Source organism: Tasmannia lanceolata, unplaced genomic scaffold (assembly GCF_043159265.1).
Source record: "Tasmannia lanceolata isolate RefF3 unplaced genomic scaffold, GAP_Taslan_0.1 ptg000002l, whole genome shotgun sequence".
Classification (NCBI taxonomy): Eukaryota; Viridiplantae; Streptophyta; class Magnoliopsida; order Canellales; family Winteraceae; genus Tasmannia; species Tasmannia lanceolata.
In genome coordinates, this window is record NW_027518679.1 from 29,104,457 (window position 1) to 29,130,150 (window position 25,694).

General features: G+C 38.8%; 2 protein-coding genes across 5 annotated transcripts; one reads left to right on the forward strand and one right to left on the reverse strand.

Moving 5' to 3' along the window:
- LOC143856537 (putative cellulose synthase A catalytic subunit 8 [UDP-forming]) lies at positions 1-20,321 on the forward strand. Of its 4 annotated transcripts, XM_077366820.1 has the most exons (14): positions 1-262; positions 5,873-5,924; positions 5,996-6,193; positions 6,836-7,065; positions 7,231-7,348; positions 7,513-7,699; positions 11,005-11,271; positions 11,609-11,954; positions 16,011-16,148; positions 16,572-16,697; positions 16,789-17,001; positions 17,660-18,070; positions 18,753-19,103; positions 19,609-20,321. In XM_077366820.1, the coding sequence occupies exons 3-14, from the start codon at positions 6,016-6,018 to the stop codon at positions 20,185-20,187; spliced, it is 3,144 nt and encodes a 1,047-aa protein (XP_077222935.1). In that variant the 5' UTR covers positions 1-262; positions 5,873-5,924; positions 5,996-6,015; the 3' UTR covers positions 20,188-20,321. The 4 variants fall into 4 exon arrangements, with proteins under 4 accessions (XP_077222935.1, XP_077223043.1, XP_077223000.1 ...); XM_077366928.1 differs by lacking the exon at positions 11,005-11,271 and having other exon boundaries at positions 5,873-6,193; XM_077366885.1 differs by lacking the exons at positions 1-262; positions 5,873-5,924 and having other exon boundaries at positions 6,055-6,193; positions 6,754-7,065.
- Positions 20,322-23,105: 2,784 nt separating this feature from the next.
- On the reverse strand, positions 23,106-25,264 carry LOC143856766 (transcription factor MYB61-like). The gene is made up of 3 exons (XM_077367074.1): positions 24,772-25,264; positions 24,522-24,651; positions 23,106-24,411 (listed from the first exon to the last, which is right to left on the reverse strand). Exons 1-3 carry the CDS (start codon positions 24,902-24,904, stop codon positions 23,418-23,420), a joined length of 1,257 nt encoding a protein of 418 aa, XP_077223189.1. The 5' UTR covers positions 24,905-25,264; the 3' UTR covers positions 23,106-23,417.
- Positions 25,265-25,694: the final 430 nt, after the last annotated feature.

A 25,694-nucleotide genomic window follows, 5' to 3' on the forward strand; every position in this document is an offset into this window, starting at 1 on the left:
TTCAAAAAATCTAAGAAACAAGTAACAACCCTATGTTCATGCAACCGTTCCTCTTCCTTTGCAATTGCCTTGGACTCTGTCAATGGAATTCCCAATCTCTATAAGACCGATTCTTCTTCTTTCAAAACAAACAACACCCACATCTTTTTCTCCTCTCTACATTCCATATTATCCATTGCAAAATGCGAACCCTACGCCCCATGAATCGGAGGCTTGTCCTTTTCTTCTCCCTCTTGATTTTCGCTCTCTCATGGAAAACCCGGTAAGAAAAATTAAATCTTTTTTGTTTCTATAACATTTTCTCTATCCATTTGGATATGGGTTTTGCTCAAATCTTTCATTTCTGTGAAAGGATTTTTTTTCCTTCTTTTTCTTTGTCACTTTTGACTGTTCTTGTAGTAATATTTCTAGTGGTTGAATTGTCTGAACTATAGAGAGATGAGTTTTCTTTTATTCAAATTAATTATCTTTGAAAAGGAGCTGGAATAGCCATTTCATGGAAAAATAATAGTGTAAGAAAACCTACTGCCTTATATTATTTCCTAGTGTATTTCATGTGGGTATTTGAATTTTCAAGTCTTTTCTATTAGGGGTGCAACTTGCGTAGGGTCGAGTTGAGCATTTGCTAAAAAATGAATTGGAATCAACCCGAACCCGACCCAATTTTATAGTAAAAGCTCAACTCGAATTCCTAAAAAATCGAACCTAGAAAAGGGTTCTCTTCCTTTTCCTCGATTCTGGGTTATTTTTGTTGAAGTATAATGAGTAAATAATGTGAGAGAAGGAAGAATAGATAGGATTTAAAAGAATTTAGCTGAGCTAAATTATCTAGCTGAGTGGAAGGGTGGTAAAATGGTGAGATGGGTGGGGGATTGGTTTTGCTTAGCTTGCGCTTATTGTAATTTCAAATGGCAGCATTGTTACCAACGATGTAAGCAAAACAATCGAGATCACCCAACTGGAGTTATAACCTCATATCACGGAGGGGTTCGTGGAAAGGAAGAAACAGGGAGGAATCGGACCGGCGGCCTGGGGATTGGCGTTGCTTATCTTGCGACTACCTTAATTTCAGATGGAGGGGCAGATACCGGAGGTGCCATTTGGATAGAAAGAAAGGTACTTCCTTTTTTGGTGTGAATCATATCAATCCGAAGCCTCAGCGGCTAACACTAGTAAGGAAGTTGATCGATGGCCTGACTCTGGGATGATCTCTTCATCGATCGGGGTGGTATTCCGTCCTTAACTATTTCGGGTAAGGAGGTGGAAACGAGATTGGAAACCCTAAAAGCTTGCCTGATAGGGAAGAGGAATGACACGTCTGGGACCTTTAATAAACTTTGGTTGTGGGCTAAACGAACTTGGGATATCCCTTCCCTTTCTTGCCCATGTACCCTATCAAAGGATGAAGTTTTATTTATGTTTGAATCAGAGGAGGAGGCTGTCGAAACCCTGGCTAAAGGAAATGAGGTGTGGAGTAGTCAATTGTATTCTCTATCCACCTGGAGCAGAGAATATGTTCAAGACACAGATGTGCTCTGGGTTAATTTCTATCCCATCCCACGACATGTATGGGCCACATCAACGGTTGAAGCCCTAGGAAATTTATTCGGCTGAGTTCTGGAGGTGAAAATGGAAGGGGGCCATAATCAATGTATGAACTTTGTGTCCGCTAAAATTCTTGCTCCATGGTGGAAGTTATCCCCATCGCTTGTTCAGATTCGGATCTCGGGTCAGTGCTACACAGTCAGAGTTGAAGTCCAGAACATTAGACCTCAGCATAGCTCCAACATTGCTCACCGTGTGCCATCCCACTGTTCGGAGCTACTACCATCCCTGGAGAATGGACCTTCGAGGACAAAAAAAAACAAAAAATGAGCAATACAACTCTCACGGAGGAAGGAAATCAAACCACTCCAAACCTAAACGACTAACCCCCCTAGCCAACAAATCTGCCTCCCCATTAGCCGATCGCCGCACATGATTGAAAACTATAGCAGAGCCCGATATTAGATCTTCAATTTCATCAAAAATAGAAGAAAATCTCCACGGGGGCACCACCACCCCACTCAACCAACGAATGACATTAAATGAATCCCCCTCTACAATGGAACGATCCATACTTTCTTTATCAAGTCTTTTAATGCCGTAATATACGGCCTTCACTTCGGCCTCTGTCGGGTCACAAATCCCAAGAGGGCCGGAATAAGCCCGCACCACATTATTACAATCATCACGACACAAACCGCCAAAACCACCTAGTCCCGGGTTTCCAAGACTCGAGCCATCAAAGTTCATTTTGAGCATCCCATTGGGTGGAGCCTCCCACCTTTAAACAATCTGAGGCCTCACCTCCCACTAAAACAAACTTCCCTCCACCTCTCCCATAAATCAAAGGCTGATACATAGCGGAAAGCTGGGAGACATTTTGCCCAAGAAATAGAGAGAGCAATAATTTTCATTTAAAGCCAATACGGAGATTTGGTAATCCCCTCAAATACTCTAGAATTTCTCTCCTTCCAAATCACCCACCATGTAGCAAGCAAACAAATTTTCCACAGCAATTTACCTTTCCTTCTCCACGGAACATGACCCCATTGAAGCAGCAAGTCCGGCATAGAACAAGGAAAGACCCAAAGGATGTCGAACCTCAGAAGTATATAGCTCCATATTTGACGAGTGAAAGCACAATGCATTAAGAGATGACCCACAGATTCCCCATCCCTCAAGCAAAGAGGACAATGATCAACAAGCACATACCACGCTTGCGAAGGAAGTTAATCATTTGAATCCGATCACAACATGCCGCCCATCCGAAGATACAAACTCTAGGAGGGCAATGATATTTCCAAACCTTGGCTGAGATAGAGGATACACCACCGGCACCAAAAAACTATAGAAAGATTTGACAGAGAAGATACAAGAAGATTCCGCAGTCCATACTCTTTTGTCCAACCCAATCCTCTTGACATAACACCCATCTAGAAGCCTAAGAAACGAGAAACCGACTCTAACTCCCTATCAAAGAAATTCTAAAAACCGGGGACCACACTAAACCTCCTCCATTGCGAACAAAGCAATCGCAAACAAAATCTTCTTTTGAAGAAGCTACTCTATATAGATCTGGAAATAAAACCATAAGAGGTGCATCCAAACACCACACATCACTCCAAAATTTGATCCTATCCCCCACATAAACTTTAAACTTGATACTCAAATTTAACGCATGATACATTTTCAAAATGTCTTGCCACACCGTTAGACCTTGTTTTTTGAACCGATTATCAGATTCTCACTTCCCTGGCAAACAACCATACTTACTACTAATCACCCTCGCCCACATTTGACTTTGTTCTTCTCCAAATCTCCATAACCATATCCTCAACAAAGCATGGTTAAATTCCCGTACTCTTTTAATACCCAAACCTCCATCCTTGAAGGGTAGGCACACCTCTTCCCAACTCACTAAAGGAATACCTATCTTCTCTTCATTACCTCCCAAAGAAATCTACGTTGAATTTGTTCAATCCGCAATACAACACTAATCGAACATTTGAACAATGACAAAAAATAAATGAGAATATTAGCCAACACCGCTTTGACTAAACACAAGTCTACCCCCTCTGGAAACAAGATTCCGGCATTTTAAAAGTTTTGATTAAAGTATTCAATTTTTGGGGTTTTAATATATCATGGGAAGTCGAAAAGGTCTCTTTGAGTTGGGATGGATGGCAATGAGTACTGCGGCGCCATTGATGCCCATTTATGGCAGGATGAGATCTTTGTAGGCCCCAATGAGTGTGAGTTTGGACACCTGGTCTGTGGTCAGTGGTCATCCTGAGGCAGTGTATCACCAAAATAGGAAAAGCCACCTTCCTCGCCTCTTCGCTCTCCTTCTAAATAGTAATAGCAGAGTAAAAGTAAACACATAAGAATACCAGATGGAAAATTTGAATGATACATCCATTGCTCGACCCTCCTCCTCGAGTACTCTGGTGCTGGGTCGAAAGAGGAAACGGTCTGTGGATTTAATCGAGATGGAGGAAACGTTAAACAGGATAAAAGCTATGGTCTACAATGAAGAGTTAGCTTCCAAATTATTGCCAACACCGAGAGAATCATTAGGGACTTCTTGAGGAAACAATGGAAGCTTTTCAAAGAGGCGGCTAATAGAAGGCCAAAAGTATTTTTTTAGTGTAACTGGTTCGCGCAACGTTAAGGAAACTCACTCACCCATACATAAGCACCATTTCTTTACCATGGTGTTGGCGGATGAAAAGAACCTGAGGCTTCTATGGTGGGAAGAAGATAAAGCGTCGGGGATTCAGAAGTTGGAGGCTATGATCAATCAGAAAAAGGCATATGAAGAAAAGGAACCAAATGATGAGGAGCTCTCGGCTATCAAACTCGATGAGGAGGTCTTCGCATCTGAGATTGATCGGCTTCTGTTGAACTTATAAAAATGCTCAACTTAAAGGAAGCTTTCCCAAGATCTTTATTAGAAGGTTGTACAGATTTTGACAAGTATATATCAGGATTTTGAAAGGTCCTTCATGGGTGTTGGTATAGAGGTATTTTGTTCAGGTGGTAATAGTTTTCAAAGGATGTAACTTGATGGATGGGATGATGCTAAAGTGATTTTTTGGTTTTTCTTATGGCCGAGTGGTGATCCCCTGGATCCCAGACGTTGTAAATAAGAAAGGGACTTCTGGTCCCAAACCTCTGTAATTTTCGTTTGAGTTATAATATATGTCACTCTTCAAAAAAAAAGAATAGATAGGATTTGCAAGAGTTGAATGAGAGAGAAAGATCTTCTACTAATCTGCCCAACGCATGTTTGGTTGCAATTTTGCATTGAAACTCCCTTTGCAACGTCGATGATCTTCCACTAATTTGCCCAGTGCATGTTTGGTTGCCATTTTGCATTGAAACTCCCTTTGACTCCCAGACATCTTCTAGACATCATAATTATGTTTTTTCCTACGTGACACCAATGTGGCGGAAATGTTCCTTCCTCTAATCTTCTCCCCATCTTACATCATTTTGGTGGAATTTGAGTGAAAGAAGAGAAAATTCTTGTCTAATTCTTTTTTCTCTCTTCCACTCTCTATTTTGGTAATGACACCCCTACATCTTCCACTAATCTTCTCGAGGATTGTTGCGCAACCAAACACTACTTACCACCCTTTCACTATTCTTGTCCCCATCTTCCATGCTTGTCTACTTCCCTTTGACTTCTTCTTCTACTAATCTAACATGCACCTTTGAGCAACCGAATAGAGTCAGAAACCTACTATTGATGGAATTCTGCTTACCCATACGGTTTGCAGTGTTTCTATTATTTATAGATGGGGCTGCACTAATTTAGGTAGTTCCCGATCAAAGAATCTTTACAATAATTTTACAATAATTGAATATAGGATTTATAAAATCAATCAATTACTTTAATTACAGAGAATTACTCAAAGAGGCACATGCTTAAATAGATACCCATTGTAGGTTACTATTCAAGGACTATTCTTGATTGGAATGTCAAGATTCGTTTACCAATAACACCAACTCTAACAGCTTAAGCTTTTGAAGTAATTGGTTGTTTCACATTTTATAAGAGATATTGCCACACGGCAGGTCCTGGGTTCAAAACCCAGCAACTCTTTGATATTAAAAACCCACGTGTACTGCAAGCCCCAAAAAAGAGGGACCACACGTGCGGGGGAGTGTTGAAGTGTAAATGATTAAATAACATCAAAGAAGGCTTTTGGAGTAATTGGTTGTTTCACAATTTGCTAGGTATTTCATTCAATGCTAGAAAAATTGCTTCTTGAATTTTCAAAGAAGGCTTTATTTTGATACATGAATTTAATCTCCAATGCAGGCCGGAAGCAGTGAGAAAGTCCGTATTATTTTTCTCTCTTTATTCATTCCATGTGGGTATCATTTTTCAATCTTCTGTAGTTGGAGAAAGGTGGTTTCCTTTATTTTTCGAACTTAATTTCAGAGCTCACACCTTCAAACCAAATGTATGGTCGCTTTTGCAAAGTGTGTGGAAGTCAGCTGGGATTTCTTCACAATGGGAGAGTGTTTGTAGCTTGCAGTGAGTGTGCATTTCAAGTATGTAGAACCTGCTATGAGTTCATTCGCAAAGTTGGAAGCCAATCATGTCCCAAGTGCCACGCTCGCTATAAGAGACGCCCAGGTCAATTTTTCAGATAATTACGTTCTTTCATTGATTTTTAGTTTGTTCTCTAATGGATGATATTGTTGACATTGCTTCTTAGTGCACGTTTCGCTGCCGTGATTTTTTTTTCATGATAAACTGGTGTCTCCTAGTGGTGAGAGAGGAGTTTGGCGTATGAAGTGGCTAAAAGTCAGGAAACAAAATACATGAAACTAGCATCTCCAAGTGACAAGTGTGGCTAAAAATCAGGAAATAGCCGATCAAATTTTGGGTAGACTTTTTTGTTTCCTGATTTTTTGCCACTTCTCATCACCGGAGAGACACTAGTTTCCTGTTTTTTGTTTCCTGATTTTTAGCGCCTTCACCCTCATCTCCACCTGGAGACACCGAGTTACATTAAAAAAAATTCACGGTAGCCAAACGTGCCCTTAAGTGTAAATCAGTTGAGTTGCTTTCATGTTTCAAATTCTTCCTGTCGACAACTATTCTGTCTTGGTCCTCATAACTTACTAGGAAATGGCTCTAATGGGTATTCATTGTGTGACCAAACACTGTGGCCCTTATTGTCCTACCTGCAGGACTCTAGTAAGAATGATTTCAATGCTGAGTAGAATGAGAAGTGTGAAGAGATGTACTTGGGTTGCTGTATTTTTTTGACAGGGAGCCCTTCAGTGGCAGGCGACAAAAACCAATATACTGCCAATAATTGGGGATGTGATTCTAAGTATTTCAAGGTTTTTCCAAATTCAGAAGAACAAACATCGGGGGAAAGGTTGAAGTACTCTATGGGTTATCGGAGAGAACAAGATGGTGGCTTATCACAGTATTCTAGAAAGGTATCTGCTCCACTGGATATTCCTGCCCAGAGAAATTTGCAGAAGGATGGAAGGGTCAGTATTTAAGTTTCCAATTATATTGGGACCCTAGGTCGCCTTATTTATCTCGAATCTTGAGGGTCTAATTTAACCTATATCCTCAATTCAAAATGTGTGTGTGTGTGTGTGTGTGTGTGTGTGTCGAGGTTGACTAGCTAAGTGTTGACTTGGTCCCTGCAGGTTATTGTGGGACCACCCAAACATCCTATGAACAGGCGTGCATTTTCGTATCCATCTGCTGGTTTTTGGGGTGGGAAAAAAACTCACATTTTCTCTTTCTCTCTTCCCTCTAATCTAGGTATCAGCTCCAATGGGCATATCTCAAGTTTGACGTTTCTGCTCCTTTCTACTGCAAAATAGTTTTTTGCATTCATTTTGACATGCATCCCACATCTTTTGTATTCTTTTGAAGAGTGGGGACATTATTATGTAATATGAAGATTTTTTGCTTTCTGTGTACAGGTCGAGCAACTGAGATAAAGAGTCCTAAGGCATCATTGCCTTGGGGTTTCAAATCTCTTACTTGGAAGGAAAGGCTTCGGCAGTGGAAATTGACACAGCAAAAGTTTTCTTGGAAAAATAGAAAAAAATCACACGATGTGGATGCTTGTGCTTCTCCTAAAGAGGTGGAACTTGATCTAGTAGAAAAGTATGACGTTTTGCTTTACTAGCTTTTTGACTATCCATACCATCTCTTTTGTTCATTTGGTGGTAGAATTACTTTCATTGCGATTACTATATGTCCCTCTATAAAGTGCCAGCTAAGGTGGCGAAGTGAATAGAGAAAATGCAAAGAGACTTTCTTTGGGAAGGATATGATGGACACAAAAGATTAAAACATCTAATGAAGTGGGAAAAGGTTTGTAAATTGAAGAAGCGCGGGGGACTTGGAATAGGAAAAATAAGATTGCGAAATAAGGGTTTGCTGGGAAAATGGTTGTGGAGGTTTGGAGAAGAAAAGGAAGCTTTATGGCACAAAATTATTGGCGATAAATATGAGCGGGGATGGGGGGATTGGGAAAGTAGGAACCCTGTTATAGGCAGAGGTTTGGGTGCATGGAAGTCCATTTGCGTCTCCCGTGTCCACTTCGAGTCCATTGTTAGGTTTAGAGTGGGGAGGGGGAATGGGGTTCATTTTTGGGTAGATCATTGATTAGGGGAGTCCAATTTGTGCCATGCATTTCTGAACCTATTCCAGTTAGCGATCAATGGTGAGTCTAAAGTTTGTGACTATTTGGTTAGGGCAGCGGGTGAGGGGAATCTGACTTGGGAGTTGGGATATTAGGCTTAGAAGAAACCTCAAAGGTGATGAAATAATGAGTCTTTCCCCTTTGCTCAATACTCTCTGCTCTTGCTATTGTTCCCCCTTTGAGTCTAATTGTAGAGTGTGGACCCCAGACCCCCAAGGCATTTTTTCTGTCAAGTCTTTCTCTTACAGGTTGAACCAAGGAAGCAGGATTCTTCCCTGGGAGTGGGGACCCTCGATTCCCGGGTTCTCGAATCCGAAACGGAAATCTTCTCGAATCCCCAAAAACTGGCAATCCCGGTTCGGATTCGCCGGAAACCCAATTCCCACTTTTGAGAATCGTGGTTTATGATTCCCCGGAAACCCGATTCCTACTTTTGAGAACCCCGGTTTAAAATAATGTGAAACTCGATTTCCCGGTGATTCCCCGGAGATTCCTTGGCGATACCCAACTCCCCAGCGATTCCCCGGTGACTCCCCGGCGACTCTCCGGCGACTTCACGATTCCCGCTTCCGACCATCCCGGGAGCCTTCGATTCCCGCTCTGGCAACTTTGGGTTGAACGATGACATCAGGCGTAGTGGCCTTTTCTTGGACAGTTGTTCACAAGAGAATTAATTCATGTGATAGCCTCAACAAAAGAAAATTCTACTTCTCGAGCTGGTGCATCTTTTGCAAGGTGAAGAGGGAATCATTAGACCATTTATTGCTTCTTTGCCCCTACTCTCATCTTTTGCAAGATGGAGGAGGAATCATTTGACCATTTATTGCTACATTGCCCCCACTCCCGCAGGATTTGGATGCATATTCGAAAACCTTTTGGTGTTTCATGGACATTTCAGAGATCCATCAAAAAGGTCTTACTCCATTGGGTGGGAGGACCGTTTGGTAGTGTGGGTCTATCTATGTGGAAGTTAGTCCCTTATGCTCTGATATGTCAAATTTGGAAGGAGAGGAATAATAGGATATTTCAAGAAAAGGAAAAAGGGTGGGGCCATCTAGCTATTGATTTTAGGCTTGACATTATAGCTTGGGCAAGAGAAAAAGTGGACGCTAGCTATAGTGTTGGAGACATTTTAAGAAATTGGAACTCTAAAGTGGAAAAAAGAAGGAAGATGAGAATTACTCCAAAGTGGGAGCCGCCACTGTTGGGATGGTTCAAATGGAATTTTGATGGAAGTGCTAAAGGAAATCCGGGTCGTGTTGGCATTGGAGGCTAGGGCGATGTGTTGATGTCCTTCTCGGGTCCGGAGGATATGTGCAATGATGATGAGGCGGAAGCTAGGGCGTTGCTTTGGGGTCTAAGATGGATTGCAAATCATAAACTGGGCCCGTTTATTCCACAAATGTTTTGGCTTGGGCAACAAATAAGATTAGTATTATTGAAGGTGATTCTTCAAATGTTTTGGCTTGGGCAACAAAAAAGATTAGAAGACCGTGGAAGCTGGGAGCCTTAATAGCAGAAATTAGGACCTTGTTCGCTTAATTGGTCCTCATTTTCAACACAGGAGACAGTCTGCCTATGAATGTGCAGATAGGCTGGCGAAGGAATGTGCGGAGAGGACTATCATAGAGTCGATCCATGGCGCCGTTTAGAGGGCAAAAGGTGTTAGCCTTCTCATGTTATTCCGGGCATCTGTTTGACTCCGTGTGATGGTTGTTGCTGTTCTTTGAGGGCTCTCCCAGTTTATGCTCAGGGAGGTTGTGTTTTTTTATGCTCCTAGTCTAGGTTCTCTTCATGCTCCTATTCTCGGGCCTTTCTGTTATCCTGATTATGGTTGTATTTTAGAGGACACCTTGTCCCCTTTATGCATCTCTTCTTTGAAATTGGATTAAAACTGTCATCTTTAAAAAGAAAAAAATCAAATAGTAGGCCTACATGAATGCATGAAGTGAAGTTTAACCATGGAAACCGTGGAGTATCAGCTTCACTCCCTGATAATTTTTAACTTGAGGATATTTCATACTCAACTCCTCGTGAAGATCCCTATGAAGAAAAACTCCTCATGAAGATCCCTATGAAGAAGAGAATTATGTTTTTTAAGAACAAACAATCAACAAACGACCACTTTTATACAGCAAGAATCATAATGTCAGTGCTTGCAATGTTCATATTGAATGAAAGGGCACATGCCTTCTCATAATCCAAAGGACACTCCTATGCTTTCCTTAGCTGTGAGGAGGCATTCATGGCACTAGTCCTCTCATTAGGAAAGGTTTCAATCATTGTGTTCACAATACTTCATTAGTAAGAGGAAAGAGACAGGAATTCATGCTTTCTTCTTCTCAAAAAGAGTTCTTTCTTCACATCTTACTATTGGAAGCCATGAGCAGACTTGGGTTGGAGCAAGAAATTAGCTCTCGCAACAAAGACTTCGGAGCATCTGCTTACATACATATATTTAGCGTAATGTCATCGATAGGTATTACCTCAAAGATTTCTAGAATGAAATATGATTCAATTGTGTGCCTGAGTTATAGTCAAGATATCTATAATTATTTTATCCTACAACTAGACATTGGAAATACTATGAGAAGATAAAGGCTGCATGACTAAATTGAATGAACAATGAATTCTACCCAATTTTAGTGTCTCTTTTGATGAACTAAAGCACTTATTTGCACAGACTAAAATGGAAGGTTTTTTTTTCTTTTTTTTTATTTCATCAATGAATCCTTACATTTGTATTTATTTGTCCTGGTGCTAGGGATAGTGAACTTCGACAACCTCTTTCGAGAACGGTGCCAATACCTCCGTCAAGGATCAACCCTTATAGGGTCATTATCCTCCTCCGTCTTGTATTCTTGGCCTTCTTTTTCCAACATCGACTTTTCAATCCTGTCAAGAATGCATATGGGCTTTGGTTAACTTCAATTCTTTGTGAGTTTTGGTTTTCCATATCTTGGATTCTTGACCAACTCCCTAAGTGGCGTCCTATTAATAGGCAAACATACCTTGACCGTCTATATTTGAGGTGAAACAATATTTTTTTCAGGATACTTCCTTTCTGTTTATAGTAGTTACCAAGGTTTAAAGTTCGGTTTCGGCCGAAATTCGAAAAAAAAATGAATTACTTTTTTAATTCGAAATTTCGAAAAATTACTAATAATGTGAAAAAAATCATTTTTCTTCCGAAATTTCCAAAATTTGGGAGATTTCCAAAATTTCAGATTTTGTGGATTTCGGTTTCGGTCCCAACCGAAATCTGAAATTTCGGCTGTAATTTTGGTATTTCGGTCGAAATTTAAAACCTTAGTACTTACAAATTCACTTAAGTGCATTTCTGATGTCCACATTCTCCATTATTTCAGGTACAACCAAACAGGAAAACCATGCCAGCTGGCTTGCATTGATGTGTTTGTTAGTACTGTTGACCCTGTGAAAGAGCCACCACTTGTGACGGCAAACACTGTGCTTTCAATCCTTTCTGTGGATTACCCATCTGAGAAGGTTTCATGCTATGTCTCTGATGATGGGGCGGCTTTGCTGACACTTGAAACTCTTTTAGCAACTTGTGAGTTTGCAAGAAAATGGGTACCATTTTGCAAAAAGTTTAATATTGAGCCTAGGCTTCCAGAATGTTATTTCTCACAAAAGGTTGACAATTTGAAATACAACATATTTCCAACATTTGCGAAGGAAAGAAGAGCAATGAAGGTGGTACATTTTCTATGGTTGGATTTTATTTTTTTATTTTTTTTGCTTTTCTTGTTCATATACGTTAGATGCATTGTATGTACTTAAGGGCATTTTGGTCATTGTATTTGCAGAGACACTCTCTAACTCACATTCTTCTCATTCTTGTTCCTCATTCAACATGGTATCAGAGCCCTAGGGTTTATGGTGCCCTAGGGACCACCCTTGGAAGACAACCCTCTTCCATCTCTTCTTCCCATTCCTGTGTTGCCGCCCCCTCTCCATTCCTTGCCACCACTTCATCTCCTCCCTTTCCACCCATTGCCGCACCTCTAAACCCTAACACTTCATTTCTCCCTCCTCTCTTGCCGCCCTTTCATCCCCTCCCATTTCATCTTTTCCTATTGCCGCCCCATCTAAACCCTAACCCTACCCCTCAATTTCTTCTTCTCCTATTGTCGTCCCATCTAAAACCTAACCCTACGCCTCCATTTCTTCTTCTCCTATCTCCGCACCATCTAAACCCTAACCCTAACCCCTCATTCAAAAATATCGTCTTGTTGAAATGCAGGACTACTCTACTTGATTGTGTTGTCCACTACAGTTGGTAAATCGTCCATGGTTGCATGGCTTGTTTTTGCGTGCTTTTCCATATCGTAGTCTTTAAATGTTGAAATGCAGCACTACTTCTGTTCTTGATTTAGTTGTCCACATTAACAATTCTTGAAAGTTAAAATTGGTTGGATACAAGATAAAATATTATCTCAGATTGAGGGACTGGGTTGGGGTCAATATTATGACTTTGACCATAGTTGATAAGGAAGCAAATACTGAGTCATTGAGATAATTTTTTGTTTCTATTGTTCACTCTGGTCATGCTTGCGGTTGGGGCTTGAGAAATAGGATTTTGTTTCCTTTTAATCAAACAAATGGAAAATTAAGCACACACTATTTTTTCCTAACAGAACATTGTAATGCCTAGGAGTTAGATATATACAATAAATATGTGGAATGTAATTCTTCGAAATGCTAAGTAGACACCATACCATTTTGATTGGGTTATTTTTTGGACTGTTGTCCAAAGACCTGAGCAATAGTGACAAGTATAGACTGTATAGCAAGCTTTGGTCACAACCCTATATATATGCTTTTAGATCAACTCTAGCCTCACAACCCTATATATATGCTTTTAGATCAACTCTAGCCTCATGTGGAATTGATTCTCTTTGACTTTGCTTCTCATGTGATCTTGGATGGAAATTTAGTTCACTCTAGATTTATATTTATACCTCAATTGAATCGAAATGGTATTATGTTTTAGATGAATTACCCCTATGTTTGTTAACTACATATATTGCTTAAGAGATAATTGACAAAAAATGTAAGATATTTTTTTTTTTAAATGCAACTTATAATAAATGAAAGAAAAGAAGAAATTTCACATTCATGTGTCGCCTGTGCCTTAAACCTAATTCAGAAGATTCACCTTATCTCCCAACCTGTAAGTGAACCTAAAAACTGTTAGTTTTTTTTTTGAGATTTTTTCTTTTTATTTCGTACCTTTTTTATGATTTTAATATTGTAATTGTTTTGACGATTTTAAAATACCAATTCCAAATGGACTTGGAATTGCTCGATTCCACATTGAAATTGAAAGATTCAATATATCGGCCCCAACCATAGTTGCCAGTGTGGAAGGCGAAAGCGGGAAGCAAAGGCTCTTGGGAAGGCATGAACTGGGAAGCGTAAAGGGTTGCGGAGGCGTGACGTGACGTGAAGCGACTTGGAAATGTGAAAGGAAACGATGGGGAAGCACAAAGGGAAGCATGAAAAAATATTGAAAAAAAAAGTAAATTCAAGTTTCCTACCAATATAAGCAATTTGAATCCAACCATTTTAAATATTTGCACATGAATTCAAGTTTGAGAAGTGATAAACATCCTATATGCAAGCATACAAATCACTATGCCAAATCTTGGACCTTATTGCCGATAAGAATTAAGAGATAAAATCACTATAAAATAATTCCAAACAAAAAGAAAAAATGAAGTAACACAACTGGACACAAAAAAAAAAGCACAATCAGAATTGCTTATTAATATGAACCAGGTATCTACCACTTAATAGACATAACTGCAAACTGACAGATGTATTTCACACTTTCCATAACATGGTAAAAGCCCAACTTCAGTCAATCATTAAGACACTACATTCTAATTTCGAGAAAGAATACCTTTCTAATGATTTCACACAGTTGTTATGGGAGGATTGCATCTTATCCCATAAGAGTTGCCTTCAAACTCCTCGACAGAATTGGGTTGCTGAAAGGAAAAATATGAATCACCTATTTATGATTTATACACTTCTTGTTGAGTTCCATGCAGCACCTTTCCTTCAGAGTGAAACGACTCTTACCGTTGTTTATTTGATAAATTTACAAAACAGGTTTCCTTGCCACACTCTATTTGGGAAGCCTCCTGATTATTCCTTCACCTTTTTTTTCTGTGTCTGCTTTGTTCACCTTCCTTCCCATGAAAGAGAAAGTGTTGTAAAGTGTATTTTTGTTGGCTATGATGCGGGCAAAAAGGCTTTCGATGTTATGATCTTGGAAAGCAGCATATGCGCATCTCGCGTCACATTATCCTGGTGAAATTTTATTTCTATACCCTTGCTTCTCCTCCATCTACTATTTCGTTCTTACCTTCTTTTGATAATGATATTACTCCTATTGCTCATGAGATCCATAATCCTTGTATAACAAGGCCAGTGATTGCTTATCAGAAGAGAAAGAAGAATTCTTGCCAACTGTTGTTGTACAGTTGTACCAGATCCGTTACCGTGGCCAAGTTCAATTTCTTCTTCCTCTCCATTAGACTCTAATTCATCTTATTTTTATCTAGGGATTTGCTAGGGACCATCGCAGAAGGCATTTCGCGGGCGGCTGTTGCATGAGAGTGCAGCCACCTCAGATGAATTAAATGAATAAGACAAAATCTGTTGAAAAGTGAGCCTATGTAGCTGCACTCTCATGCAACGGGCGGCCGGTGAAATGCCTTCTGCGATGGTCCCTAGCAAATCCCTTGTATCTATTGTGTCATTCCAAGTGTCCTTTTCATCCTTTTAATCTTTTTTGTTTTTTTTTATCTCAAGCTTTGTTTGCTAATCTTGATAACCATTCTATTCCATCAGCGAAGCAAGATTGTTGGGAAAAGTCTATGGAAGAAGAGCTTTAAGCTCTTCTTGAAAGATACTTGGGATGTAGTTCTGTGTCCTTCAAATGTAGATGGAATTGAAGTATCTGTGTCTATTCTATCAAGGTTGTGAGAGTGATTTGGACTCCTTCCTCCAATTCCTGTAGTAGGGTTTAGTCTATTTTCTCCTCTTCTCCCCTAGTCTCTTCAATTAAAGCATAACTTGACATGTTGGAGCAAACTGGACTGTTGAAACCTCTATTTTATTCTCTTATTCTTCAAGATGGTAATTGGCAAACCCCCATAAAGATACAACGTTCAGTTGGTCTAAGGAAGCTGAAGCCAATAACAGCCACTGCAAACTCCTATTTATACTGGTGTAACAAAAGAATGGATTTGGAAGTTCATAACAAGTTACTTCCAATAATTTTTTTCCTTACTTCAATTCAAAAATAGAAACCAGCAAGAAGATGAATCACTTCATCTTTTCAAGCTTTGAGCGCTAAGATTATTGGGCGTTCTGGTTTATAGACTTCTTTGTGTATCATGGACACGTGAAATGAAAGAACTCAAAGGCTTGAAAGGCTTAAAGGCATTTTAAGCTTGGAGTAAGAGAACCCAAGTCACCTATTTGTCCAATATGGATTGGTAGGGTCTTATGGCTTCTAGGTAACCCTTTCCCAAATGATATTTGCTGCCAAAATTTTCAAGACAAGTTCAATAGTAAATTCAACGGGTTATCTGTTTTTGGAGCATAAACTTGTATCAAGATCGGATTCTCTTTCACGATATTTGTTTCAACATTTACTTAAACTCTGTAATCTATAAAGTAGATTTTGTTCATGATCTTTTAAAGTTTTTGGTCTTACATTCTTTCTGGTTACAGCGGCATTATGAGGAATTCAAAGTCTTGATCAATGCCCTTGTTGCTAAATTTCAAAATATCCCAAGTGAAGGATGGATTATGAAAGATGGCACTCCATGGCCTGGAAATAATACTCGAGATCATCCAGGGATGATACAGGTGTGTACCAGACATACATTATATGTAATGAATATCTATCTTTTTTGGGCCATGGTTGGTATCTTTGTCACAAATATCTTCGATATTTTCAAAATATCGAATTTTTATTGCGACATTTTGATTAGACGACAAAATCCTGAAATAATCCTGAGATTTTAAAAATATAGCGATATTTCATTTTTACCATAAAATATCGTGATAATATCCCAATATTTTTAGGATATTTTTATTTTATATTTTTCTTAATTTTTATATATTTTTTAAATAATTTTAATTTTATCGTTTCTTTCCCGATATAAAACCAAAAAATTTTAAAAAATTTAATATATCCCGAGATTTTCCCTCGCCGAGAAATTCCGAAGAACGATATTTGTGGCATAGGTTGGTGCATGATACATGCTGTATTGTGTTTATCTATTTCAGATATTATTGGGCCGTGATGGACCGTGTGGCACTGATGATAGCAAACTGCCACAATTAATATATGTATCCCGCGAAAAGCGTCCTGGTTTCCAGCACAACAGGAAGGCGGGAGCCATGAACTCTCTGGTACATTACAAAGTGTTGGATCACTGGTTGAGATAGTGTGAATATTGTGAATGGAAAAAAAAGTTAGGGGTCTAATTGTTTATATTTTCAGGTCCGAGTTTCTGCCGTTCTTACGAATGGGGCTTACGTTCTAAATCTTGATTGCAATCACTATATAAACAATAGCAAAGCTCTCTTGGAAGCAATGTGCTTTATGATGGACCCTGATATCACAGAGAAGGTTTGCTATGTTCAGTTTCCCCAGAGATTCGATGGTATTGATGCAAAAGACCGTTATGCAAACCATAATACAATCTTGTACAATGTGAGTCATCTCTTCTGTTTCAACCTCCATTAGCTACGCTCATGATTTCAGGTCCTTTATAAATTAGGGCTTTAATGTTTGTTACTTTGTTGAATAAAAGAAACACTACGGGGCCGTTTGGATACGCAGATTTTAGGATCTTGGATTTCCTCAAAATCCTGGATGGGAGATAAGAGGAGACCGACCGTTTCGCTTCTCTTTAGAATCTTGGATTTTAATAAGAAATCTAGGTTTTAGAAATCTCTCCCCCATCCAGACATTTCTAAAACCTGGAAACATGGGATGATCTCCTACTCTCTTGCTGACCGAAAGAAGGGAGAGAAATCAGAAAACGACGGCTGGTCTCCTCCTCTCGTCTCCCATCTACGATTTTGAGGAAATCCAAGATTCTAAAATCCGCGTATCCAAACGGCCCCTACATCTCAAAAAAGTTGTTTACAAACAATTAACATTCACTTCAAGTATATGAATGAAATGAATATACGTAATATGAATGTTTTTCAGCAAGATTACATCCAAAACTTTCATTCATATCCTATTTTTTTATGTTGTTTCTAATTTGATGACATGACAGTAGTTTTCTCCTTTTCTCTCTTGCTAAATTGCAACCATATCTGATTTTGGCGACTATGGCCTACTGATAAACCTTCATACGCAGATTAACTTGAAGGGTCTAGATGGAATACAAGGACCCATTTATGTTGGGACGGGCTGCGTCTTCAACAGGAAAGCTTTATATGGGTATGAGCCATTTCTAGAACGGAAATGGCATAGAATGAGGGGGTGTGGTCCTAGGAATAAGATTCCCAATGAAAGCAGTGGTTATTATCATATTATTAGCAAAGAGGACACAAGGTTACTTGGTATGGAACTATGCAGTCTTGAGAGAGAGTTCCCTTCTACCTTTCAGAACTTGGAGAAATGTTTTGGTCAGTCTAGATTTCTTCTTGCTTCTACCCTTGTCAATGACGATCGACTGTCTCAGTCCATTACTCCTCAAGATCTTTTAAAAGAAGCGATTCATGTAATAAGTTGTGATTACGAAGTTAACACAGCATGGGGCAGAGAGGTAAAATGATACTTCATCAGTTCATCCTATGGTCATTTTTTTCTACCTGGCATCTTTAATTTAATCAACTACCCAAATACCATCACTTACTATTGGACAACAACAATCCCATTCTGACATTGTTGAGGTCCAAGGTTTTAAATTTCGGCCGTAAAACAGAAATTTCAGATTTCAGTCCGGATAGACACCAAAAGGACAGAGATTCGGTATTGGTCCAGATTTTGGCTGAAATTTCGGTATTCCAAAATTTATACGAAAATTTCGGCCAAAATTTTACTTTTTTTACAAAACTTCCACCCTTTATCAGAAATTTCAGCCGAACTTTCGGAAATTTCGCTGGTAAAAATTTCTGAAAAACCCGAAATTTGTTTTTTACATAATTTCGGCTTCGGTTTCGGTTGTGGCCGAAACCGACATTTCAATCCTTCCCGCATGTGCTCGCGCACATGCACACACACAAAACGAGAGAGAACCAGAGTACCACACATTGTTTGCTTTCGTTTAGTCTCTTGGTGGTTACTATTTTGTCTTGGTGTTGGGAATCATTAGTACCCCCTCATTCACTGTTTTTTTTTCTTGCTTTTATTTGAGGAGTGACTCTTTCCAGACTGATATTCTGACAGTCATATTTTAATATGTATTAATTAGATTACTGTGATTTTGTGCTCCTTAATCTTCATAGATTGGCTGGATATATGGTTCTTTGACCAGTGATATTCTGACGGGTTTCAAGATGCATGCTCGAGGATGGAGATCAATATACTGCACACCACCCTATCCAGCATTCAGAGGATCTGCCCCCATTAACCTTACTGATCGTTTAAATCAGGTGCTCCGGTGGGCCCTTGGCTCTGTTGAGATTCTTTTCAGTCGACATTGTCCAATATGGTATGGATATGGTGGCAGACTCAAGTTTTTAGAGAGAATTGCTTATATCAATGCCACCATTTATCCGATTACTTCGATTCCCCTCGTAATTTACTGTACTCTACCTGCAATCTGCCTCTTCACTGGAAAATTCATCGTTCCAACGGTATGTATGACTAGGAGGGACATGTGAATATAAATGCATCACACATTCATACTGCATTTTACGAGGAATCTGTGAATATAAATGCATCATAAATTCATAATAAATGTTATGAGGATTCTGTGAATATAAAACATGTTATGTTCATGAATTTTTTTTCTTCCCTTTTGTGACTCTAGTTTTAAATTTCGTCAGCAATCTGAAATTTCAGCGGAAATATTTTGTTTGCGGTCCAAACTGGCGACACTGAAAGTACATTGAATCGGTTTTTTACGGGATTTCGACGAAATTTCGCCAAAATTTTGGGTTATTTACTAGATTTCCACTGAAATTTTGTAAATTTCCACCAAAATTTTTACCGAATTTTACATGATTTCGGCTGAAATTTCCACCGGAACCGAAATATTTCAATTTCGATGATGGCCGAGACCGAAACTGAAATTTAAATCCTTGTTTGTGACTATTAAAGGATTTGAAATGATTCTCTGCTTCTTACACATTTTTTCAGGCCAGTGATCTCACTAGCATTTGGCTTCCACTTATTTTCCTCTTGGTTTTGGCCGGTAGGGTTCTTGAAATGCAGTGGAGTGGGGTTGGATTTCAAGAACTGTGGAGAAATCAGCAGTTTTGGGTGATTTCCGGAGTGTCGTCCCATTTATTTGCTGTTTTTCAGGGATTGATGAAGGCTATGGTGAGGATAAATACAACTCAAGACGTCATGACCGAGGATTTTCATGAGGATTTCATGGAGTTTTATGCGTTCAAATGGTCGTCACTTCTTTTAATGCCTACAACATTAATTCTTATAAACTTATTCGCTATGATAGCTGGGATTTATTTTGCTATCTACACTGGTTATGGGTCTGGGTTCTCGCTGTTCATTAAGCTTTTCTTTGCATGGTGGGTACTAGTCCACCTTTATCCATTCTTGAAAGGGTTGTTAGTTCGCCAGCACCGGATACCAAGTCTTATCATTGTCTGGTCTTTTCTTCTATCTTTTTTGTTTTCCATGTTGTGGGTGAGGACTGATCCATTCACTTCTAGGTTCCATGGACCAGATATCAGTGAATGTGGCATTAACTGCTGATTTAGGTCTTCTTTCTCATCTCTTTTATTTTAATGTAGCCATTTTTTTCTTCTTTCTTGGGTCAATTCCTCTTGTAAAGACAAATGAGGGGGTATTTTTAGTTATTTTTGGTATAGAAGGGAACAGGTTGAATTTGTTTGTTGTTAGTGTCAAACTAAAAATGATAAGTTATATGATGCATGTGCATATTTTTCCTTGCACAATTAAGCAGGCAAAAAGTATAAGTAGGGGCCATTTGGTCAATGATTTGAAATATTTATTTGCTAGCCTTGCTATGGATAGACCATGCCCCAAAATCTACCCTTAGCTAAGCTAAGGCTCCAATTTGTGGCCTGTAAATGGATGGTTAGACTAGAAAACAATGTTCTATATTCATCACGAATCCACAACTCCAATGGTTGGACAGTTCTTGGGAAAAATTATGGGGGACCAGCCTAGCAGATAAATGGTTTGGATCATTGAACAAGTGGCTTTCACAATTTGGACAATTCAAAATATGTGCATGTTTGAAGCAAACACTAAGATTGATTATCATAAAGGTCTGTTTATACATATAGATAGATTGTATAAACTGTTGACTTATTGGATTGATATTTTTAGATGAATATACAGGTCTAAAATTCCACTTAAGCCTAAGATAATTGTCATTCTTTTTTACATTATAAAGGCCTAAAATTCCACTAAAGCCTAAGATAATTGTCATTCTTTTTACATTATAAAGGCCTAAAATTCCACTAAAACCTAATATACTTTACACACTTTACTAGTACTGATGTAAAGATTCCACTGGAAGCTTTCCAATGAACTCAATTCTGTGGTGAACCTATATCGATTGTATGAACTGAGGCCCTGTTTGGATTGCAAGAAAACATTGTGAGAGAGATAGAGGTGTGGTTGAAGGGGTTTTGGGATCTCTTGTTATCTTTTGCCATTCTTTCATACCATTGCTCAACCATGTAAACTGTTGTGTTCTTGTGTGAGTTGTGTTCGTTTTTTTTTTTTTTTTTTTTGGGTTTTATTTTATGCTCTTATCATGTGGGCTTAAGTAAAAATTTACGAAGTGATGTCAATGGAGTTTAGATGTGGAAGAGAAATTGGAAAGAAGTAGAGGGCAGAAGAGTTAATTTCTTCTGCAGATGTAGTAGGACAGAGGAGGCTAATCAAAATCCATTGATCAACTATCTGTATAAAAATCAATGCTTGGCAACCGTTGATCGACATTTAAGCTCACTTCAAGGGAAGGCATTGTTTGAGAAGGAAACGAAATTGTCCTTGATGGAAATTTAGGATGAGGAGAATTAAAGATGAAAATGGTTAGTGTAATTCATCTATGTCTTGAAGATGAGGTAATGTACAATGTTCTTAATTGCTTTTGATTTATGGAAGAAACTTGAAAGGCTGTCCATGATAAATTCCCTTAATAATAAAATATTTCTAAAGATATAATTGTATGGACATTAAATGGAAGTTTTGCTTCATGAGCCACCTAAACACTCTTAGCAGAATCACACTTAAATTGTTAAATTTGGAAGTGGAGATTGGGGAGGACGAAACCATGAACTCTCCACAAGGTTAAACTGTTATGTCCTAATCACTAGGGCATGATGGTCTAGCCCTTTGAAGATGCTGATTTCATCACCCTAAAAATGCCCTAGAAGTTTGTCTAGATCAAAGCCAACAAGTGGCTGAGTCAACTCTCCTTGTTTTGTATGCTTTTTCTTCATTTTTTCAATTCTTTTCTATTGTTTGATGAAGTCACACAGGCTTTGGAAGCATGGGACTAAACAAATGATCCCAATAATTATGCCCACATGCATCCCTCCTAGAAAAAACAAATATAGAAGAGAGTTTAAAGTCTGAATGAATAGAATAGTTTATAATCTAAGCCATGCCACACCTCTAAGGAATAAATTCCTTATGCAGAGAGAGAGAAAGAGAGAGATTTCACATTCAACATGGTGCCTTTTAATGCTTAATTTTCCTCTCTTTTTTTCTTAATCACTATTTACAATCCTAATGTAAGGAGCAATAGTTTTTTTTTTTTTTTTTCTTTCATTGTTTTTGGGAGGCATGTCCACTTTGCTGCTGGCTCTATACATTGAAAGAAAAACAAAGTAAAGAATAATTTGGAATGCTCCTTCAATGGAAAGATTCTTCTCTAGAATAGACACCAAGAACTTCCACAAGAGGCTCCCTCTCCTTTTTCTCCTTCAACTTCGTAAACCCATTTGAACAATCTGTTCAGACAAAAACATCCATATCAAGATTTTTTACATCACTTCCCTCCTAAAGTATCACCATCAAAGAGCTGTCTCAATAAGTTTACAGTTTTCCAAGTTTAGAACCACCCTAGTCCTCTACCCACGCCCTCGAAAATGCCAATCGCACAACGCCAATTGGACGGCTGAGCTTTCATAACCAGCTTAGCATAAACCCGGCCACCATTCTCATTCACCTTGTTACTTGCACACATGTTGAATGTTTTTCCTTGAATTGAAAGTCTCTTGCTTTCCAGGGTGCCTCTTAAGATAATCCCTGGTGACTTGAGGTGACTACATAACATAATACATATTGCCAATATCAGATTGAAAGTCACTATCCTTATATTTGCTAGCAGGTTGATGGCTCTCTTGTTCCTTTATTGGGAACTAATTTCCTTGCTTGGGAATAGTGTCTACCAGTCTTTCCACCAAAACCTCCAATTCAAGTAATGGGGATTGGTCATGCTTGAAGAGCATAATTCAGAGTTAGACAGATATAATTCACTCCTTTAAAGCCATTTACCATCCATGGAAGTGACTGTTAACAGTTGAAACCATGTGCATCTCTGGGAAAACACAGACAGCCATCTGAAAATTGGCTCCTAATTTCTACCCACAACATTGACTTTCATTGAAAAGAATGAAGAATGAATGAAATGAAAGAAAACCCAGAAAATCAAAGTAGAGATTCAGATAGAATTACAATCATTGAATGCAACACAATGAACAAGAAAAGAAAAGAGAAACAATGAAACAAGCATTATTTTGCACTTTGACTCACCCCAATAACAAGGTGAGAACAGCTTGTTTCTGCACAAATCTTCTATGATCATAAGCTGAGTAGCTGACTTATGTATCAGACCTATTTACATGAGAAAAATCTATGGCACACACCTCTGACTAGAAGCATATATTCAGAGGCACCAAATATATTCTGCCCAATGGAAATTTTTGGAGGAATTTTACAAGCTAAATTTGTTCGAACGCAGCCTCAATTCTCTGGAAATCTTTTCCGTATATATCGGATGATTGTAACTGTTGCTGTTGGGAATTATGCCAAGTATTCAGACTGTTTATACCAAACTGGCTCTCTGATTTAATCTCACTATATAAAGGCTGGGTTTGATTTTGAATTGCTGCGGTGAATGGGAATGGAGGATGGATATATTCAGTCCATTTGATATCGTCTGGTTCACCTTCAATTTGAATTTGAGCCTCTTTATCCGAAGTTATATCCGAGGATTCGACCCTGCAATCTGCCAATCCCCAAGGGAATATGCTGTTCTCGAATAATGAGCTGTTTCTCTGCAAATCTATACTGCTACTGCTCCCAGTAGTGCTACTACTGTACTGGACTCCATTCATATTAATAGAGCTCGCGGAAGGATTTTCAGAGACAGGCTTGAAAACCATATGAGGTGAAAGTATTGAGCTCGGCAAAGACGGTATAACGGTTGATATCGCATTGGAATTGAACTCAGAATTCATCTCAAAAGGCCTACAACTCTGGTTAAACCACAGAACTGGATTTGTGGCTGTCTGAGTACCACAATTGGATCCATAATTCAAGTGATGGGGAGAGAAATAAGCCATTGAATCTGAAGGCCTATCACTGCTAGAGCTCTCGTGGCTTGTTACGAACCTTTCTAGGAAAAATTCCTTTGTGGGTGTTGCAGAATTGGTGGTCTTACTGTTGATTTTGGAGCTCGGACCTTCAACTGGGTATCGGTCTGCGACAATTAATAGGGCATTTGGGTCTGGTGCCATTGGTTTTGAATTGTCCGCCAATTGAACTTTCTCATTGTTGGGTACCTTATTTTCTCCATTCTCAACCTCAGAGAATGGTTTATGTGTGTTTGGGTCAATACCCCTTTGCCTAAGCTTCTTCTTAATGCATGAGTTCCAGAGGTTCTTAATTTCATTATCTGTTCTTCCAGGCAATTGTGCAGCAATTTGTGACCATCTGATGAAGTTTCACAAAAGTTCAGCATTTTAAAGAATTCTGAGCTTCTTAAAAAGTGATGAACAGTAAAAGAATTTTATGGGTCTTTGAAATAGGAAAAGGAGTATTACCTGTTGCCCAAAACAGCATGGAGTTCAATTATTAGGTTCTCTTCTTGGTTTGAGAATGTGCCTCTTTTTAAATCAGGCCTCAAGTAGTTTATCCACCTCAACCTGCAACTCTTCCCACACCTCTGCAAACCTGCAAGATTTCCATAAAAAGAAACTGTCATTTAACAAACCCAACAGAGAACCAAACACAATTTCTCTTTCTTGTTGGTGTAGAGACTAAATTATAATTGCTAAAGGCCAAACACGGAACCTGCTTGTTTAGGCACAGAGCTCCAACAGCCATGACCATATTTAGTAATATGCCTTAAAAGCTTCTCATCTTCCTCTGGAGACCAGAGGCCTTTCCTCAGCTTTTGCTTGTAACAGCAAGAATGCCTCCCCATTTTAAGCAAAAAACCCCTGCAACGCCTTGAAAACTAGTCGAAAATGGCAAATTTGAGCTGAATTTAGGTAAAATGTCAGCAAAAGAAGAGATTTGAATGGATTTTGGGATATGGGTTTTGGTCCCAAGGTGGTGGAAATGTGACAGAGATGGTGGGAGGCTAAGAAAATGAAGTAACAGAGAGTGAAAGGGAATTGAATTAAGTGGGGAGGAGCTTAAAAGAGAGGTCACACTCAAGAGGGCGACTGAAGTTCGAGGTTTTTTTGAAGGTGAAGAGGAGATGGGTTAATAACTGAGTTGCAATGTTTCATCAAGCTACTGAGAATTAATGTCTGTAGCAGAAATGGTGGGGCAATTTCTTCTCATATAAGATATTTTAGTGAAGAGAAGAAAGAGGATTTTAAACCCATGCTTAAATCAAAAGTCAGTAAAAAGAATAACAAAAGAAAAGTCAAAAGAAAAAGGCAGGAGAAACATGGGAAATTTCACTGTGGGGTCCTCAAACTTTGTATTGTGTCTCAAGCAATCCATCTCTTTAAGATTCCAATACCAAAACTACCAAAAGATTGTAAAATGAGAAAATCAAAAGTAGGAATTTTTTCTTGCATATACCCCCATGTTTAGTTAAAGTTTTCCATTATGGTATACCATCCACATGGAAATATAACATCAATCCTTTTCCTGATGGGATTTTTTTTTTTTTCAAAATCATTATCACTTTGAAAAGTTTCATCATTGTGTGGAAAGATCAAAATTCTTTGGATCTTCTAAAAATAAGGGTATCTTTCTTT

Excerpts from the sequence above, each read along its gene's own strand:
- LOC143856537 (XM_077366820.1), top strand. The coding sequence starts at position 6,016 with ATGTATGGTCGCTTTTGCAAAGTGTGTGGAAGTCAGCTGGGATTTCTT. Across the intron at positions 7,349-7,512 it reads CTCTCTTCCCTCTAATCTAG|GTCGAGCAACTGAGATAAAG; the intron begins GTATCAGCTCCA and ends TTCTGTGTACAG. Across the intron at positions 11,955-16,010 it reads AGGAAAGAAGAGCAATGAAG|CGGCATTATGAGGAATTCAA; the intron begins GTGGTACATTTT and ends TTCTGGTTACAG.
- LOC143856766 (XM_077367074.1), bottom strand. The coding sequence starts at position 24,904 with ATGGGGAGGCATTCTTGCTGTTACAAGCAAAAGCTGAGGAAAGGCCTC. Across the intron at positions 24,652-24,771 it reads CTCTGTGCCTAAACAAGCAG|GTTTGCAGAGGTGTGGGAAG; the intron begins GTTCCGTGTTTG and ends GAAATCTTGCAG. Across the intron at positions 24,412-24,521 it reads CATGCTGTTTTGGGCAACAG|ATGGTCACAAATTGCTGCAC; the intron begins GTAATACTCCTT and ends AAACTTCATCAG.